This window comes from Muscardinus avellanarius (genome assembly GCF_963383645.1).
Source record: "Muscardinus avellanarius genome assembly, chromosome: 14".
Taxonomy (NCBI): domain Eukaryota; kingdom Metazoa; phylum Chordata; class Mammalia; order Rodentia; family Gliridae; genus Muscardinus; species Muscardinus avellanarius.
Window position 1 is genome coordinate 54,037,020 of NC_137800.1, and position 18,589 is coordinate 54,055,608.

The following is an 18,589-nucleotide window of genomic DNA, read 5'->3' on the forward strand; positions in this document are numbered from 1 at the left end:
GAGAGGGATTTTGCTTAACCTGTACACTTTTTCAATTTGTAACAGGAATCTTAGCTCACATCTGTAATCCCAGCATCTCAGGAGGCTGAGGCTGGAGGATTGCCCGTTAGAGGCCTGCCTGAGCAATTTAGCAAGATCCTATCTCACAAAAGCCCAAAATGAACAAACAAAACAATTGTTTTAAAGCCTCCTCCTTTAAATGTTTCTCTCTTGTATTCTTTCCCCAACTGTGTAGCCTGAAGTCAGATGGGCCTGAGGTGCTCCTGAGTCCTGAAGTGACATGTGGTCCTCCAGATATGATGGTCACCACTCCCTTCGCACTGACCATTCCACACTGCGCAGACGTCAGCGCTGAGCACTGGAACATTCATCTAAAGAAGAGAACACAGAAGGGAAAGTGGGAGGTGAGACCCAATATCCCCTTTTTAAAAAATGGAATTTGAGCTGGGTGTGGTGGTGCACGCTTGTAATCTACATGCTTGGGAGGCAGAGACAGGAGGATCGCGCAGGTTCAAAGCCAGCCGCACTGGCTTAAGAGACCCTGTTTTCAAATAAAAATATATTTTTTAAAAATGGGTCTGGGAGTGTAGCCCAGAGTTAGAAGGGTTTCCAGAACCCCAGTACCACCAAAAAAAAAAAAAAACCCCACAAAAACAATGGAATTTGGGTTCCACCAGTAGAAAAGATTTAATGTTAGTCTCTCTTACCATAAAGAGTTAGCTGTGATATTTTTGGGCATTTTCTCATTGTAAAGGGGAATGTGGCATGAATTTTTATAACATCCTAGAGGTATTGGCTAGTTCTTTTTATAACAATGGAAAAGAAAGGTAATCCAGAGCTTTCGTTTGAGTTTAGAAAACAATTGTAATTACCTAATCTGGCATGTACACATATACCTGCTCTGCTCATCTTCTCTTACTTATTCCCAGGTAAATTCCTTGTCTAAATTGACAGTACTCTGTGGGCTTAGGGGGACACCCAGGCAGGCTGACCCTACTTAGAGAAAGGGGACTTGATTCTTACTTAGTATTCAGATTTTTCTGTATTGTCAATTATTCGATAATGAACTACAGTCCTGAAATACATAAAAGGAAGTAAAGCTTAAACAAAGAAGTAATATCACCTCATTGAATGCTTGTCTTTTAATTTTCTTGTTTTTTCTTTCTTCTTATTTTTTTCTTTTACATGGAACTGGGGCTTGAACCACTAGCCCCATGCAAACTAGGCATGTGTGGTACCTACACTTTTAAGCTATAACCCTAAATTTCTGCATATGTTTATTTGTTTCCATCCTGGGAATTATAACCTAAGTAGATTTAAGTAACAAGAAACAGAGTAGGTACATAATATACGTTTGGCTAATTAATGAACATATTAAGAATGATTATTCCTGTTTGTTTCCCTGCGTATGTGAATTCATGCATAGAGATACAGTAAAAATAGAGAACGAAGAGATTGAAAGTACATAAAAGAAGTCTTAACAACAAGGGAGACAGTAACAGCAAAGAGAGATTGCAGCTCAATTACTATTTTAAGTGAAAGCTCTGATTTTTCTGTCTGATAGGGACTCCTTTTTGTCCATCTGAAGTCGGTTTGCATGAAAGCAGGTGAATTATCTTGTTGGAACACAATGACCTGTACCAGCCAGCCCTGGGATCTTGCCTCCCAGGAGGTACTTTAAGCAAAAGACGTAAAAGAAAACTCATGTTCTTTTTAGGAGAAGAAAATCCCCAGTTGTTAGAATGGATTACATTTAGCCTGCCCAGCTCTGTCTTAAACTATTCTCTTTGCTTCATCCCAGAATACATTCTGTTTATTCATTCCCGGTCAGTACCACAACAGGAAAATTTATTGGGGCACACGGTTCATAGACAGGGCATATTTTGAACTTCTTCCCATTATATTTTGCTTTGCCTTGATTTTTACCATTTTATTTTTTTTCTCAGTATATTTTGTAATCTTGTACATCCAGATGGTGTTGTATTTATGCTCTACCAAACACATGCCTAAGTTCTTATCAGAGAGAGTGAAATATCCTATTACATTTATCCAAGTAATTTATTTAATCATCCCTTGAGAATGATTTAGGTGGAATGAAAAAGGATATAATGTTTGAGAGAAAATAAACATTACCTTAAAGGTATTAAAAGAGATTTTAAAAAATAGTTTCATGTAAAAAATAAAATATGTTTGCTTAATGAGGTTAAAGCTCAATATTCTTTTAAACAATTAACCAAAATTGGACTTTCAAAGAGATTTTTGTTCTTATGATCTATTAAAGTAGAATTATAACACATTAAACATAACTACTTTTTGAGTTCTTGAAGTGTAAGCAGTTATTTTAATAGAATTCTTAACATCAAGATAATTAAAACAATAAAAATATTCTAAATATTTCTCTGAATGTGTGCGTTTATATAAGGTCTTAAAACATGTTAAATCCCATCTTATTTCCAAACTGAGAGAATTTAACACATCTTTCTCCAACAGGAAGTGATGTCAGTGGAAGATGAATCTACATCCTGTTACTGCCTTTTGGATCCCTTTGCATGTCATGTGCTCCTTGATAGCTTTGGGACTTACGCCCTCACGGGAGAACCAATCACAGACTGTGCTGTGAAGCAACTCAAGGTGGCAGTTTTTGGCTGCATGTCCTGTAACTCCCTGGATTACAACTTGAGAGTTTACTGTGTGGACAATACCCCTTGTGCATTTCAGGTCAGTATTTTTCCTATAATTCATTTCTGGTGTCATGCAAGCATGGTTTTACTAAAGATGAGTATAAATGCTGCAGAATTCCATTTGTTGAGAGTTTGGAAAATTAACTCCCATCACTGACTTGACTGTCATATCTATCATGAATCAAGTCCCATGTTCTATATTCCAAAAAGGTAGAGGGGGCACTCAAGAAGAGGATTAAATTAATTCCCATAGAAAACAGCACGGGTTGAAGTATAAAACCAACTAGAAGTGTAGTCAATTAAAAAAAAAAAAGCTCAAAAGTTATAGAAGAATGAAGAAGCATTTTTGAGAACTTTTTGCAAATTTTCATGGGTAAATGATATTTAGGATCAAAAAGCAAAGGAATACCATATCAGGAAAGAAATGTGGCATGACCCACAGACCAGAAGGAGTTATTTAATGTGCAGGAAGCTGTGAGAGAATTGCTTGAATCAACCAAAAGTTGTAGTTAAGGAACAACAACTATAAATCACCAATTATAACTCACACCTCTCACCAGGCAATCATATTATATCCTGGACACATAATCTATTGATTATGATGGATGCTAAAACATAGATGGTTCAAGATTCTTTTCCATTTCAGTACTTTTAATCAGGTAAGCTTCATCTTAAATTAACTACCCACAAAGAGCACACCCTTATTAATAGCAGCAAAGATAACATAAAACTGCCTGTGTAAACTTTGCTTCTATATAAATAGAATAGCTCTCCTGACATACCTCATTCCAGATCCTGCTACTCCAATCCTGAGCCATTAATTCCATTATGCAGAGCATTTCCTCAGTAAATAGATTTTAAGACACTGAGCTGTAAAATTCATGTTTACCAATAGAAAAGATACAGTGACCTGTATCCTGAGCATAAGCCAGCAAAGGTGACTGGTGCCAGCCTGTGCTCCTATACCTTCCCTGACTGTTTCATAAGTAGCACAGGTCATTATGAAGAGCACATTTCATCTCTGACTGCTCACAAATGGAACTTCTTTCACAGGCATAACATTTTGTAAAGAACTTTAGTGTAAGTATTAAACCTCATCTTGTGATTGTCATTTTATATATTCACTTTACTGCTCTCTAACAAAGAGGATTTCTCTGAAAGAAAATACATACCAGACATTCAGGAAGCAAAAGTAAAGAAAAAATGGCTAAGTATATTTAACCTTGGGGTCACTAATTCCACTGAACAGTGGTATAAAATGCACAGTGACTCCAGTTGGATATTTAGTAACTCAGTCAGATTGTAAAGGCAGAGTAAACTGGAACAGTCCTGAAAGACCATGAAGAATTTCCCATCTCCTATAGATAACTCACTGCTGTGACTCTGAGGACCTCACACAGCTGCCTTGGAAGTCAGCATTCCTAACCAGCTTGGGCTGTCCTTTGAACAAGGGTCACACAGCTGACCTATATACCAGCAAGACAGACATTGCACCAAGAGGTTATCTATCTTCAGTGACTTTCAGATATCTGTCTTAATTACTGTTGATACAACCAAATTCTACAATAGCTCAACTGTTCATAGACCACTGTACATTTTATGGAATGTTATTAAAACAAAGCCCTAAACAAAGTTTTCAAAACCACCCTTGCCATTCTTGTTGTCAACTTACCCAGCAGAAATAGCTGATGGTATGGAAAATGCTATTCTCCCTCTAGCTGAATCCAAGCATCTTTATTTCATTATTTGTATATCTGTCTTAAGTTAGTAAAACTTCAATCTCCATTTACTGTCAACTATGCACTCATAGTGATTCCTCCTCTCTACTTTTATACCAGATAAAGCTAATATTCAGGCTGCATTTGATTGTTATTAACAGGATGCATGTGGCAGCAGTCATGAGCTGCAAAGGCCATGTTCCCCTTTGAGGCTCCAAAATATCATCACCCTTGATGGAATAACATTTTCAACCCACAGATAGATTAAAACATGCCTTTTAGCTTTTATGAACAGAGACTTCTTATAGTTTAGAAAACAATTTATTTCCTAGTCTATGTTTTTTGTTTTTCTACTCTATTTTTTTTGTTTCCCAAAATATCTTGCCTTGTGTATTTTGACCTTAACTAAGTGAATTTGTTCTATGCTTTTAGGCTAGATTCATTGTGAACATCTTACTGCTTGAAATAATCTATGACATATTTTCATATTAAATGCCACATATATGGTATTTATTAGAGACCTAGTCTACTTGGCCTCTCAGACCTGAGCATGTGCCATCAATACAGTGGCTCCACCAATCAATACTCCTTCAGAGAATTTGGTAACTAAATGGAAACTTCCTCCATTTTCAGTCCTTCACCTTTCCCCTCTACCTCCTGCTTGGTTCTCATTTCTTCTAAGATAGGCCATCTGAATAATAGTAGCTGTGTCTTTTAATGGCAAAAACAAAATATCTCATCTATCTGACTAAAACATAGTTACCTACTGCAGGTTCCGAATTTTAAAAATTTGTCCTGAAAAATACACCCAAAACCATCTCTGTGAGAAAATTAAACTAAGTCAGATATGTTACAAAAAAAAGAGGTATCTGCCTGAAGGTGAGAAAAGACAAAGGAATAAAAGGCCAAAAATCTGCTCCTGTTTCAAAATAGTTGGAACAGTCATTTTGGGTTTGTATGTTTGACACTGCTTCCTTTGATAAATCAAACCAAAGATTGAGGATTGGTGATATATTTCCAAAGCAGTAATGTTTTAAGACCTGTTTTTTTTTTTTTTTTTTTTTTTTTTTTACTGTTTTTTATACCCTGGCACACACATACAGCTCAAATAAACCTTGACATAGGGAGATCAGGGTATCTTTTTCCCTGAGACAAAGAAAAAGAAAAACAACTAGTTTTCTTCTCCACTTCTCCTGGCACTCCAACTCAGTACCCTCAGTACTCATTACTTACTTGGCATTAACGTGGATTTAGAATCTAATTTCAAAGGATTTCCTCCAGATGTAGTTCTTGTGTTTATTAATAATGAAACCCTGGGAAATATTGTTCACTTAAAGCATTTAAAGAAAAACACCACAGCAACATAATGATGTGTGTATGTGCATGCATGTACACGTGTGTGCTTGTGTAAGTTCAAACAGTTTTGTCTCATAAATATGTAAATGCAGTCTGCCTGTTTCAGTATCCCTGGAGTATACCTGCATTTTGCTGCCTGTCTCATTAAATCAACATAAAGAGTTCAGTGAGCCCCAAAGCACAAGTTTCTCCTGGTTAAAGCTTCTAGAACTAGATGGATTGCAACCCCCGATGGTAGATGGAGAAGTACAAGGCCTAGGAAAACCAACACGTGAGCCTTCAGATGCCTTTTATTTATAAGAAACCCAGTAGACCCGATTTTCTAGTTTCATTAACTCACATATCATTTAAACAAGGGAAGCAGAGAGTGAGCAGGAAGTCCTATAAGGAAGAGGCAGAGAGAAAAAATCACCATCAGTCCTCACTCATGGGGTGAAATGTCCATGTGAGCAATTCAACACTAACTCTGCAGAGTTGATCTTATCCCTGATTCCCAAGTTGTCTGGGCTTCAGAATCACTGGAGAACCATTTAAAAATACAGATGCCTAGGACCAGCCCCCGAGAATAATACAGTAAACAAAGGGCGTGACTGGACAGTTTCTGCATTAAGCACAGTCTATTCTGTTTTAGTTTGTACTCAGGAGTTTATTACTTTAACTCTGAAGCAAACTGTGCCTTAACAAATAGGTTAATATAGTGATTAATTCATTATTAGACTTTAATTTTAATAATTAATCACTTTGTTACAGAATTACTATAACTGCTAATATCTTTTGCAAGATTGCAAGATACTATTAATTGTATATAGTTGCTTCAATATACATAGGTTTAATAGTAAGCTGCTAAAATAGCAAAAGAAATAAATTATGGTTGTATTTAAACCCTAAAGCAGAACTTTTTAAAAGATATCCTTTTCCTCTGTGATAATTATAAATACATAATCCATTTTTATAATTCCTATTATTTACCATTCTTCATTTTAAGGACTGTTTAGACAATATACCTAATTCTAGGGAAAATTCAGACTAACATATGTATATCTATCTTCCACCAATGAGAAAATTATGGGACAGAGTTAATAGCAGTCTGATGTTCCCATGATATTTTAAGAAAACAGCAAGCATAATAAAAGCAAAGGCAAGGAAATCTCATAGAAAAACAAACAAACAAAATACTAGTCTATGATCAAGTTTTCTGGTTATATAGTCTTTTAAGTCATTTACCATGTGACCTTAGGAAAATGATTTTTTGGGGGAGGCATTCATTTATTCATCTCTAATTCAGTACATTATGATTTAAACCTAAAGCCTAAAACTTACTTCTTTCTTTCTTTCTTTCTTTCTTTCTTTCTTTCTTTCTTTCTTTCTTTCTTTCTTTCTCACTCACTACTGGAGATTGAAGCCAGGGGCATTCTACCTCTGAGCTGCATACCCGCCCTATTTTCTATCCTTTATTTATTTATTTATTTTTATTTATTTTGGTTGTACTGGGGTTCCTGGAAGCCCTTCTACCTCCAGGCTATGCTCCCAGACTTATTTTTATACTTTTTTATTTGGAAACAGTGTATCTTAAGCCAGCATGGCTGGCTTCGAACCTGAGCGATCCTCCTGTCTCCACCTCCCAAGCGCGGGGATTACAAGCATGCGCCACCACGCATGGCATTTTATCCTTTATTTTGAAACAGGATCTCACTAAGTAGCTAAAGCTAGCCATGAACCTGCGATCCTCCTGTCTCAGCCTGCCAAGTACTGGGATTACAAACATCCTCTACCATGCCTGGCTTTGCTAAAGTTCTTTTCTAATCTGCATAATTTCTAAATTAAGATATCTTGGTGTTGTGGCATACACCTGTAATCCCAGTACTTGAGAAGTTGAGACAGAAGGATCACAGGTTCAAGGACAGCTGCAGCAACTTAGCAAGACCTGTTTCAAAATACAGAAATAAAAAATAAAAGGGATGAGGGTGGTGCCCACTTGTAATCCCAGTACTTGGGAGGCTGAGATGGGAAAATTGCTGATTCACATCTAACCTCCGGAATTTATTGAGGCCCTCCACAATTTAAAACTCCTCCCTGGTTTTCCAAATAAATAAAATAGGGTTGAGGGTATATTTCAGAGGTAGAATGCCCCTGGTTTCAATCCCCAGTAACACACACACACACACACACACACACACACACACACACACACACAAACACACACCCCCACTAGCCCAGTGCTTCACTAAGTAATGCAAGATCATAAGCCAGTAACTGCTTCTTCTGTTAATGAGTAAGAATGAAAGAAAAAAGCCAGGTGGTTCATGCTTGTAATTCTAGTACTTGGGGGTGTGAGACAGGAGGATAACAGGTTTGTGGCCAGCCTTAGCTACTTAGGCCCCCTGAATCTTAGTGAGACTGTTTTAAACTAAAGCATAAAAAATAGAGCTGGAGGTGTAGCCTAGAGGTAAAAAGTCCCTTAGTTCCATCCCCAGAACCGCAAAAGAAAAAAAAAAAAAAAAGGTGTACTTCAAATATACTTGAGAAGAGTCAACATTGTTCTCATACTATGGCTTTAATATGAATATTTAATAAGCATATTTGTTATCATGCAAGTTATTTTGCTTGTCTAGGGATAAATCCAGGTAAGCAACTCTAAAGAAAATAAGTGATTTGCTCAAGACCATACAGAAATATGATTAGAATTCTAAATTTCCATCCTGTGGCCTATAAGATTAGTCTTTTATATGAAGTCTTCAAAAGGTTCTTATGTACCTTAAAACCTGAGCAACATGACTCTAAAATAAAATATAAGGGTCTCAACATGACAAGCGATGGGTTTCATGATTCAGCCTCTGCCCTACATTTTCATCATCACTACTTACACTCTCTTTTTACCCTAACCTTCTCTCCCAGCTTAGTCTGGTCACCATGCCTTTATTCTCACCCTGCTAATGCCTACAACACACCCTCCCTCTTTTCTAAGTGGCCATACATATACATACTCAAGGTTCAGCCCAAAAGTCATTTTCTCTATTATTATCACTTGCTCTGCTCCTTCGTGGTCTCTCTACCCATCTGGGTGAGGTGCCCTCTGCTTTACTTAACCTCCCAGGCATACATGTGTATTCTTACTTAGAGACTATATTACAATCATATGCCTGCTGTTCCAACCTCAGTAGACTGAGCTCCTTGATAGCAAAGATTGTTTCCCTTCTAAACAGCCAACATCCAGTTCAGCATAGCTCTGATGGACACTCAGACACTCTGAAAAGGAACCAGTGACCCATATTTTGTAAAAGATCTAAAGTCATACCCAAGCAGACATTTAGAATTAATTCCCTTTCTCTCCTGTCACTTTCCTCTTCTATTTCTTGCAGCCTGATATCAGTTTCTTTTACTTTTCCCAGCTATCATGCTATTAGGCCCAACTCCAGAATCCAGTGCTATGAATTACCTTTCCAGTACAGTAATTGCTAACCACACATGCATATTTTAGAATTAATTAAAATAAGAAATTAGTTCTATAGTCACTCTAACCACAATCTATGTGTTTTAATGGCCACTATGGTTAATGGCTAGCATGATAGACCACATGGAAAGAAAATATTTCATCATCATGGTAAGGTCAAACAATATTTCCACCTAGAAGACCAAAGAGCTAGAGAGAATGACATTGGAACTTAGTCATTTTATCCTGAAAAAAATACACTAGCAACCTAATTCATGTGTCCACAAAAAATAAAAATTGGATATGTTTTTACAAATGCCATACTATACAAGATATCATGATTCAGCATCTGCTCTACATTTTCATTATCACTCTTAAATCTGCATTTTTCATTGATAACCAAAATGCAAGTGTTATTATATTTATAAACATATTTTCCTTACTTACAGAAACATTATAGGGCATAAAGAATTTCTGATTTTGTATTTCTCCCAGCTTTGCAAGAGAAATGTGAGTCAATTAGTGATGATTTACAAATGGATTTAGGAAAATCTCTGATCTCCATTCACACTGAATGTGTTACTTCTAGAGTATTTTTTAGTATTTTACAGAAGACACACTTGTATTATTTAATTTGTCCTGTCACCTTTCCTGCAAATGTCTAAGTATTGAAAATATAGAACTAGTCAAGTGTTTACTCGTGTGCAGGTTGTATTTACATTAAATATAATTATAAAGACTTCTCAGTGAAAGATACAGAACTCATTACCTCAGAAATTTTAATTCTTTTTACTGAACTAATGCTAGCCTGATAAAACAAGTTATTTTTTCTTGGCCTTTTGGTGTAATAACTTTCATGAATGTTACTACAAATAAACATGTACACTGGAACCTTTATTTTCAGCCAAACCTAAATAAGTATCAGATAATGCCTGTGTTCAGGGAAAATAATTAAAGCAAAGCAGAGAGGGATGTGTCTGCCTTTCTTGTGAAATAAGATGATACAGCAGCCTAAATATAAATAAATCCCTCAATTATGGCCATATCAGAATGAAATCCATCCAGTCACTGGAATGGAACAGTATTATAAGTTGCGTGGAGTTCAGGGAGGTCTTTAAAACACTGTGTTTTAAAGCTATGCAATGCAAATAATATAGAACAATTGTCTCTTGCTGGCCAAGTTTTTATTATTCAGCACCTTCTAATCCTACCTCCTGAACTTTGTTAGGGACAGGGTGATGTAAAGGAGTGTTTGTCTATCATGCTGTTAGCCCAGTACTGGGAGATAAATGATAGTGAGCACCATGTCCACTAAAGAGGATGTGTAAGAAAGGATGGGGACTACACTGTCATTTCTTTTTTTTTATTTTCCTCTTCCATAGGAAGTGGTCTCAGATGAGAAGCATCAAGGTGGGCAGCTACTGGAAGAACCGAAGCTGCTACATTTCAAAGGGAATACCTTCAGTCTCCAGATCTCTGTTTTGGATATCCCTCCATTCCTCTGGAGAATTAAACCATTCACTGCATGCCAGGTACTGGCCAAGTGGGCTTCCTGCAGAAACAGTTGTGCTCTCCACAGCAAGGCTGTCACAAGCCCGGTGAGCGGGCTCTTGATGTTCCCCCTTCTTTAAAGTGGGATGTCCTCTCTAAACTGCCACAGAGGTGTTGTCACACATTTGCAGGTTGCTAACAGGTGGCAAAAAAGGTGCACACCCGTCTGTCAGATAACGTGGCATTTCTCCTCTCTCCTGTCTGCACTGCCTCTAAGCATAGGTTAAAGATGACAATTTAACAAGCTAAGAGCAAGGTTAGTGAGTTTTATTGTTTTGATTAAACTCAGTTGTTGCCAGACATTGTTTTAATATTATTCAGTACTGAATGAAGTTAATTACAGAGATTTTGAGTCACAGAGGGCTGAGGCTACCTAGAAATAAGAAATACTGTCCTTTATATCTAAGTGGGCACAATAAGGAGAAATTACAAATGAAAAGCAAATCAGGATGATGCCTCTTTATAGTTCTTTTATAATATAGAAAGGTATTTATATATTAGTGTCCACATGTCTCTCAATAGAGAAGCTATTTTTAACATTGCAGGATGACTTAATCTCTGGATTATTTGTAGGAATGTTGAGTACAGGCTTATCATGAAAAGAGTTCTTACCAACTTATGATACTGCCACAGAAACCTAAGAATGTTCCCAGTGATAAAAATTGTCTTCATAAACCGTGGCTTCTGAAACCAGATTCATCTGAGCTTCAAGTGACAGGACATTTCCTTAACCCTGAAAACACTTCTGGTAGGCTCACATTGATCTGGAATCTCAGGATATTTTCAAGACCAAATGCATAACATGCAAATTCCTATGGGTTTTTTTTTAACTTTCCTTTGTACCCTTTCAATAGTCTTTTTTAAACTTTTTTTTAGCTGTAGGTACATTGTGGTCATATATCTCAATTGGGTACAAGATGGAAGAGGCATACATCCATACATCACTTATTTAGCCCTTTCCCAATTCCTACCCCATTTCCTTCCCCTCCCTTCTTCTCATGTTTGGCTTACTGATTGACTCTGATATGTTTGTGAGTGTGCAGCATGTACATTAGAAAATTTCCCTCTTCTCTCCCATACCCCTCAGGTCACCTTGTTTTTTCAGTACTGGAGATGTAACCCAGGGGCATTCTATTCCTGAGCTACACCCCCAGCCCTATTTTATATTCTTTATTTTGAAACAGGGTCTCACTGAGTTGCAAAGGGCCTCACTAAGTAGCTGAGGTTATCCTAGAACCATATATGCTCATCTCTAGGTTCTTCTTTGTCTAGAGTTTCTCCTATGGCCCCTTTTCTCTCTAGCTTCTGCATATTAGGGAGTACATCCAATTTGTTACTGTTTGTGACAGACTAATATCATCATAATATCATAACGTTCTCTAATGGAATTTTACTCAGCCTTAAAGAGGAACAAAATTATGTCATTTAAGGGAAATCACTGTTCATTGTTTAAAAAACAAAAGAGTGCACAGGTATACAGCTTGTGAAAATATTGTTGACAAAGAGGAACTGTTGACTATACCATGGCAGTTAGAAAAATATTGAATTTCCCACCAGTTCTTCCAGCTGCTAAAATGTGAAAATGTCAAACTGAACAGGGCTGTATTTTTCAATATACCTTTCAGCCTTCTCACTACCTTGGTAACTATCACTTCTTGTACAGTTTCAGTATATTCAGAATAACATGAACCTGAATCATTCATGGCCTGAATGGTTTTCCTGTTGTTGTTGTTGTTGTTGTTGTTGTTGTTGTTGTTATTGTTGTTTTGGTTTGGCACATTCTGCAGATTTCCTATAGAGACAAGTTTTCTGTGAATACATATATTTTATGACATGTAAGACCTAGGTGTCATGGTTTTCCAGTAAGTAGTATTCAAAGTTCAAAATTGAACTGTAGAGTATTGTTAAAACACATCCTAACAGTCATGCAAATTTCTTTGTATTAATCTTTATAGATTAAAGGGCCTCATTTTACTGCATCTATTATGAGTGACTCAGTCCAAAGTAACTATTAAGTTTAATGCTTGATGATAATAAATCAGATAAAAGTACCATTATCTTGCAGCAGCACTTAAACAATAATTCTAAAACAAAGGATACCCAAAGAAAGCTGCAGCCAAAAGAGGCTTAGGTAGGTAAGTGCCTGCTGACCTCAGAGGACACAGTAAAGCCAGCCAGAGCAGAGGGCACTGCCTAGGAAACCTAACAAGCTCTACTGTTCACATGGGTTGTATCACAAGGAGGTTGTAAACATGTATAAATATTTGCCCTTTGTAATTGAGCATAATTTGAAATTCTTTTCATTTCCACATTATTTTTCTTATCCCAAATGGCTTTCTTCTCTGTTCCTCCCTTATTGTCACCACCCCTGCCCATCATTACTGAAATCCCTGGGTTCAGCTGGTGCAATAGTCACTGTTCTTGGCATAATGGCTATGCTGTGTTGGCACTGGATATTAGGCATAAGCACTTTGGGAAAGTTTGTGTTTAGCCTGCTTGAACCTCATATAGAGCATCATGTGTGTTGACAAGCCTCACATGTATAACTGGAAATGGGTTTTTATTGAGGTTTAGTGGTTAGGAACTAATGGGAGCCTTTTCTTGTTATCCCAGAGAGAGATAGTTGACACAGAATAGTCATGCTATTCCTAACATTATGTATAGATTTGTCCTTCAACCAGTAAATCTTTCTGCCATTTCCCAACTCAGTGCATGTAAAACCTTTGATACCACTATTGTCTTCTTTTCTTTCTTTTAACCTCAATCAAGAACAACATATTGCAAAAAAAAAAAAAAAAAAAAAAGCCCAAACTCTACTATTTCTCAATACCTTTCCTGGGAAATGCAAAATTCCAACTAAAAGTACAGGCCTGGGAGGTAAAAATGCATAGATCATTTGCTTACCAGACACTGACAAAATGCACATGAAATGTTTTAGAAAAATGTACTTTTGGTTTATGTCATGAGCCATGTGTCAAGGGCCCATCTTTCAATGGACTGTGTGAACTTTTAATCTTGTTGGTTTAGCTTCTAGAGAAATGAAGCTTGCACAATGCTGTGCCACAACATTATGTAGCTAGGTACAATGGGTGAAAGGGAAGAGAACATGACTTCCTCAGAGACTAGGGTACAGCAGTGCTCACTGACCTTGGTTCAAAGAAAAACTGGGGCCTACTATGCCAGTATCCCAAAATAACTCATTATCCCCTGCTTTCTTTTCAGGCTTTGAGACTCTCCCACAGTTAGGGCTATACTCTTGCCCACCCCTCCCCGTGTCTGCACAGAACCAGCAGCCCACCTCTGGGAGGTAGATAGCTCTGCTCTCACTAGGTCACTGGGACCTGGGAACTTTTCAATCATGCTTTCCTTTATTCCTTCCTGGTGTGGGGATAAAGAAGGAAGCTGCATTTAGTCAATTATTTATTCATTTTGTTTATTTATTAATTTATTTATTTATTGTGTTAAACCCAGCATAACACAAAGTTGGTTATCAAATTCCTAGGATAAAAGCAGCTGTCTTTCAGCATACTATGAATCTTGGAGAACTCAGTGTCTGTCTCCTGCTAGGAGATGATTTACATTCATTCCATCTGCTAGGAACCTAATTATAATAGGAATCAAAATGAAAACATTTCCAGAATTCTTTAAACACCCATAACTTTGCTGTACTTTATCTTCTATATTACTTGCCTCATAATTTCTCTCAGCTTAGTTTGCATATTGGTTGTTTTGGGATTTTTGTCTTTATTTTTCTAAATGAAAGCAAAGATCATCACCCTAAAAACACACTAATGATATCACTTCTGATTCTATTATTTTTAAATATTTTGTTGAGTATTATTGGCAACTGCTGCTCAAGTCAACAATAAAAAATATTCCTTTGATACTGCCTTAAAATCACACTTTTAAATGTTTTGGTTGTGCACAGAGCCACAGAGAGAGGGTATGTGTCTGTGTGTTTATGCTCATGTCTTTCTACAAGGAAAGCTATTACTCTTTTGCCATTCTTGCAGTGTTTTCAAGAGAAACTTATAAATAACTTAGCAATTAATAACCTAGAAGACACTTAAGTAATTAAGTAATTGGTCAGTGCCATTTTTAAGGTAAGAATTAACAAGGATTCAAAATCACTGTAGAAAATATAGCTTTTCTTAAAAGCTGGACCTTGAAATTGGTACTCTCTCAATCCTTGAGGTCCAAGTACTTGCATTATACTGTAATGACTTAAATTTTAGTTTTAGAAAACAAGAATCGTCTTGATGAACTAAAATGCCTATTCACCTCAGAACTCTCTGCTGTAGTTACTTTCATTGAAGGAGATGGTGCAAAGTAAGTGCACAAAAATGTATTGACATGGGAGTACATTTCACAGCTAAGAAGAGTACATTTCACATTGAGAACTAAGAAGAATGAGACTAGAGAGAGTGAGCATAGATCATAGAGACAACAAACAGATCATAGATGCCCTGAAAGGCGAGGCAGGAGACCAAGTTTAAAATAGCAGGCACTGGGGACCGTTGAAATTCCCACAAGCAAACAAATTATGGAGTGAATGCAAAGTTCCTTGACTGTCTAGATACATCCATATGTCCCACCCATGAGAGTGGTAAGAGAGAGACTACAAAGAGAGACTACAACACTATCCCCTAATGAATACCAAGACAGTGCATTCTGCTTCCCTCTTCTATCAAATCCCAGGTCTCTCATTTGCCCCTTCTAGGAGAGACTGGAAACAGGAAGGAAGGTGAGCAGGTTACTGCAATTAGCTAAAATGAAGATTAGTGGAGATAGAAAACTTGTAGAAGAAAGACAGTGGGGGAGAGGCAGTGATTACCTGTTTTCAAGAGTTAAAGTTGCCAAAGATATAAAAGCCATATAAAATTTTTTGAGTTCTCAGCAGTAAAATACCAGGAATTGATGATAAAGAGAGATATAGTTATCAGAGCCCTGGACAGAGATGACAACTGGGCATATGCAAACATATGGAATATTAGAGAATTGAGTAGACAGAGAGAAAAGTAGGAGTTTCTGATATGGAGTAGGAGTTACCCATGGATAACAAAATGGACAAAATTTCAGGAGGAGAAGCAGGGAAAGAGACAGGTTAGCTGACAAGGAGAAGCCACATAACTGTGAGTATACATCATGGTAAAAGTGAAAAGTGCTTTGGGAAAATGAATTTCTATAAGGGTTATTGGGAAGCTGTACTAATCAGAAGTGCCCTCTACTATAGCATTTGATAGCAGGAAGGAAAAAGAAGAATCTTGTGTAAGATGTTCTGTCCTGTAATTGGAAAAGTGATACCATTCCATGGACCTGTGGTGTCTTGTTGTTGAGCATGTCCCCTAAATGAAAGCTTCCCTTAAAACCCACTGCTGCCTCCTTTCAGTCTTCATATCCACTGTAAGAACTTATTCACATCCACTGGAATTTCATTAGAGAATTGTTTGGTTCACGAAAACAGAAAGCTTTGGAGATATTTCAACCAAGGAAACTTTTCATCCAGGGATTTATTACTAACAAAACATTGTTAAAAGCCCAAGGAGTCAAGGTTAGAGAAAGCCTCCAGTAATAGGAAAGCAAAAAGTTCAGAAATTTCAGGAAACCCCAGCAACACTGAAACCAGTGAATTCAGGGGAATGTCCAGAGGCCCCTGCTAAAGACTTTTGCCACTTGCTGATGGTAGAGGTGAAGTGATGGCACCTCTTTTCCCCAAGTCTAGCACAAATGTCTCTCACCACATTCGTGAGAGTTCGCATTTCCATCTGCCGGTGAGAGGCATTTGTGCTAGATTTAGGGGGGAGATGCAAACTCACTGGTAGCAAGGGAATCTATACCATGTCATTCTTGGGCTTCTGCCCTGCTACATAGTAGAGAACTGAGAATACCCAGGACAGTGTTGCATAATGCTGGCCAATTGCTTGCACAGGAATAAAGTCACTGAAATGCCACCAAGTGTTACATTTGGAGACCTCTGAATCCTTTTTTCTACTTCTTGAGACAAAGGTCCAATGTCTTTTCTTTGGTTTAGATTTCAAAACAAACAAAAAGAACAAAATAAAGAAAAAAACTCACAAAATTGTTATATGCATTGCTGAGATGCATAGCAAAGGTGAACATTTGATTTTTTATTGTGCTCCCAAAAGCTGGTTCTTCAGTTGTTAATACAGCAATCTAAAATCTATTTTCCTTAGTACTCCCCCCCAGGAAATATCCCAAATCGGAATTTATGAGCCTTTTCAAAGAGAAAATGAGAAAACAAGTTTATATAAACAAGAGTGCACATTAGAGCTCAGGAAATAACAAGATAATTCATAGTTCCTCAATGTGAACAGAGTTTTAATCATGGCCTTATAACATAGAAAATTTTCATCACCATTCATACTTCAGAGTCCCAGGATTTCAGGCTTTATACATGTTTTGCCACATTTCAGTTTTAGTATTGCATAAATATATTTTTAGCAACTGATAAGCAAATTAGTGAGATTAGAAACAGAAGAAACAGTGATAATGTGGATTCCTAGGAGATAGGAAGTGCACAGTCATTTCCAAAAGCCCCACCCACATTTGAGTAGAAGGAGAGACATTTTAGTTCATGAAAATATATCAAGGACATAGTATAAAATCCTAAGTCTGAGCACAGTCTAATTGGTGGTATGTGCTGGTTAGTATTAGGGAAAAGAATAATTTCCCTTCTCATTTATTAATTACTTTTCCCACTCAATTGTATATAAGTTTCTTGAGAGTGGGGACCATGCCTAATTTGTTATTATTTTTTCTTATTTTTTTATTTTGGTGGTACTGGGGTTCCTGGAAACCCCTCTACCTCTGGACTATACTCCCAGACATCTATTTTTATATGTTTTTTATTTGGAAACAGGATCTCTTAAGCCAGCGTGGCTGACTTCGAACCTACGCGATCACCCTGTCTCTGCCTCCCAAGCGCAGGGATTACAAGTGTGCGCCAACATGTCCGGCTGTTATTATTTCTTATTGTTTACCTAGCATAGTGTCTGGACTTTATATACAATTGTGGAGGGAATGAGTTGAACAAATGAAAAGGTGGCAAACCTGATCACACCACTGGGGCGGCTCAAAATGTTTATGTCTAATGTGTGTGTATATGTGAAATTTTGCAGTAGGTATTAATTTTTTTCTTAGGTTCATTGGCAATAGTATGTATTCTGCATGAGTTTGTGGTAAAGGGATTCAATTCTGGTTGCTCATTTCACTTAAATGAGAAGATCTCATCCTACTCCAGGTTTAGGTAAAAAGGGGAAACTAAAAAAATAATCTTTAATGGAAAAAAATGATGAATAATTTTTTAAATTTTTTTTGTGGTACTGGGGTTCCTGGAAGCCCTTCTACCTCAGAGCTACACTCCCAGACCAATTTTTACATTTTTTATTTGGAAACAGGGTCTCCTAAGCCAGCGCGCGTGGCTGGCTTCGAACCTGCGCGATCCTCCTGTCTCTGCCTTCCAAGCGAGGACCACCATGTGCGCCACCACGCCCAGCGATGATTAATTTTTTGATGGGAATCTTTCTAATTGTATGTGTCATTAAGTGAAATCTGAGCTCTTAAGCATGTTTTTGGAATTCAAATGTTATCAATTTGAATTGACATTAATTACTTTGTACTGCTTGGCATATGCTGGAATATTATTTCTACAATAATTCCACCAAACTTGTTCAGGCAATTATCTCTGCTGGCATCATCATCATCACCATCATCATCATCACCATCATCATCATCACCATCATCATCATCATCATCATCATCATCATCATCATCGTAACTATTGCTATCAAGTGTCTCCTGCACTTTGTTCATCTCAGCTGGGCTCCAAACAC

General features: G+C 37.2%; 1 protein-coding gene across 3 annotated transcripts in view; it reads left to right on the forward strand.

Moving 5' to 3' along the window:
- The window catches only part of UNC5D (unc-5 netrin receptor D), a gene marked incomplete at both ends in the record, with an annotated part of 663,802 nt that overhangs the window by 616,392 nt on the left and 28,821 nt on the right, over window positions 1-18,589 (forward strand). For all 3 annotated transcript variants that reach the window (XM_080710801.1, XM_080710802.1, XM_080710803.1), the window contains 3 exons: window positions 236-404; window positions 2,491-2,718; window positions 10,568-10,717. In XM_080710801.1, coding sequence (XP_080566927.1) covers window positions 236-404; window positions 2,491-2,718; window positions 10,568-10,717 — 547 coding nt within the window. The remainder of the gene's footprint in view (window positions 1-235; window positions 405-2,490; window positions 2,719-10,567; window positions 10,718-18,589) is intronic.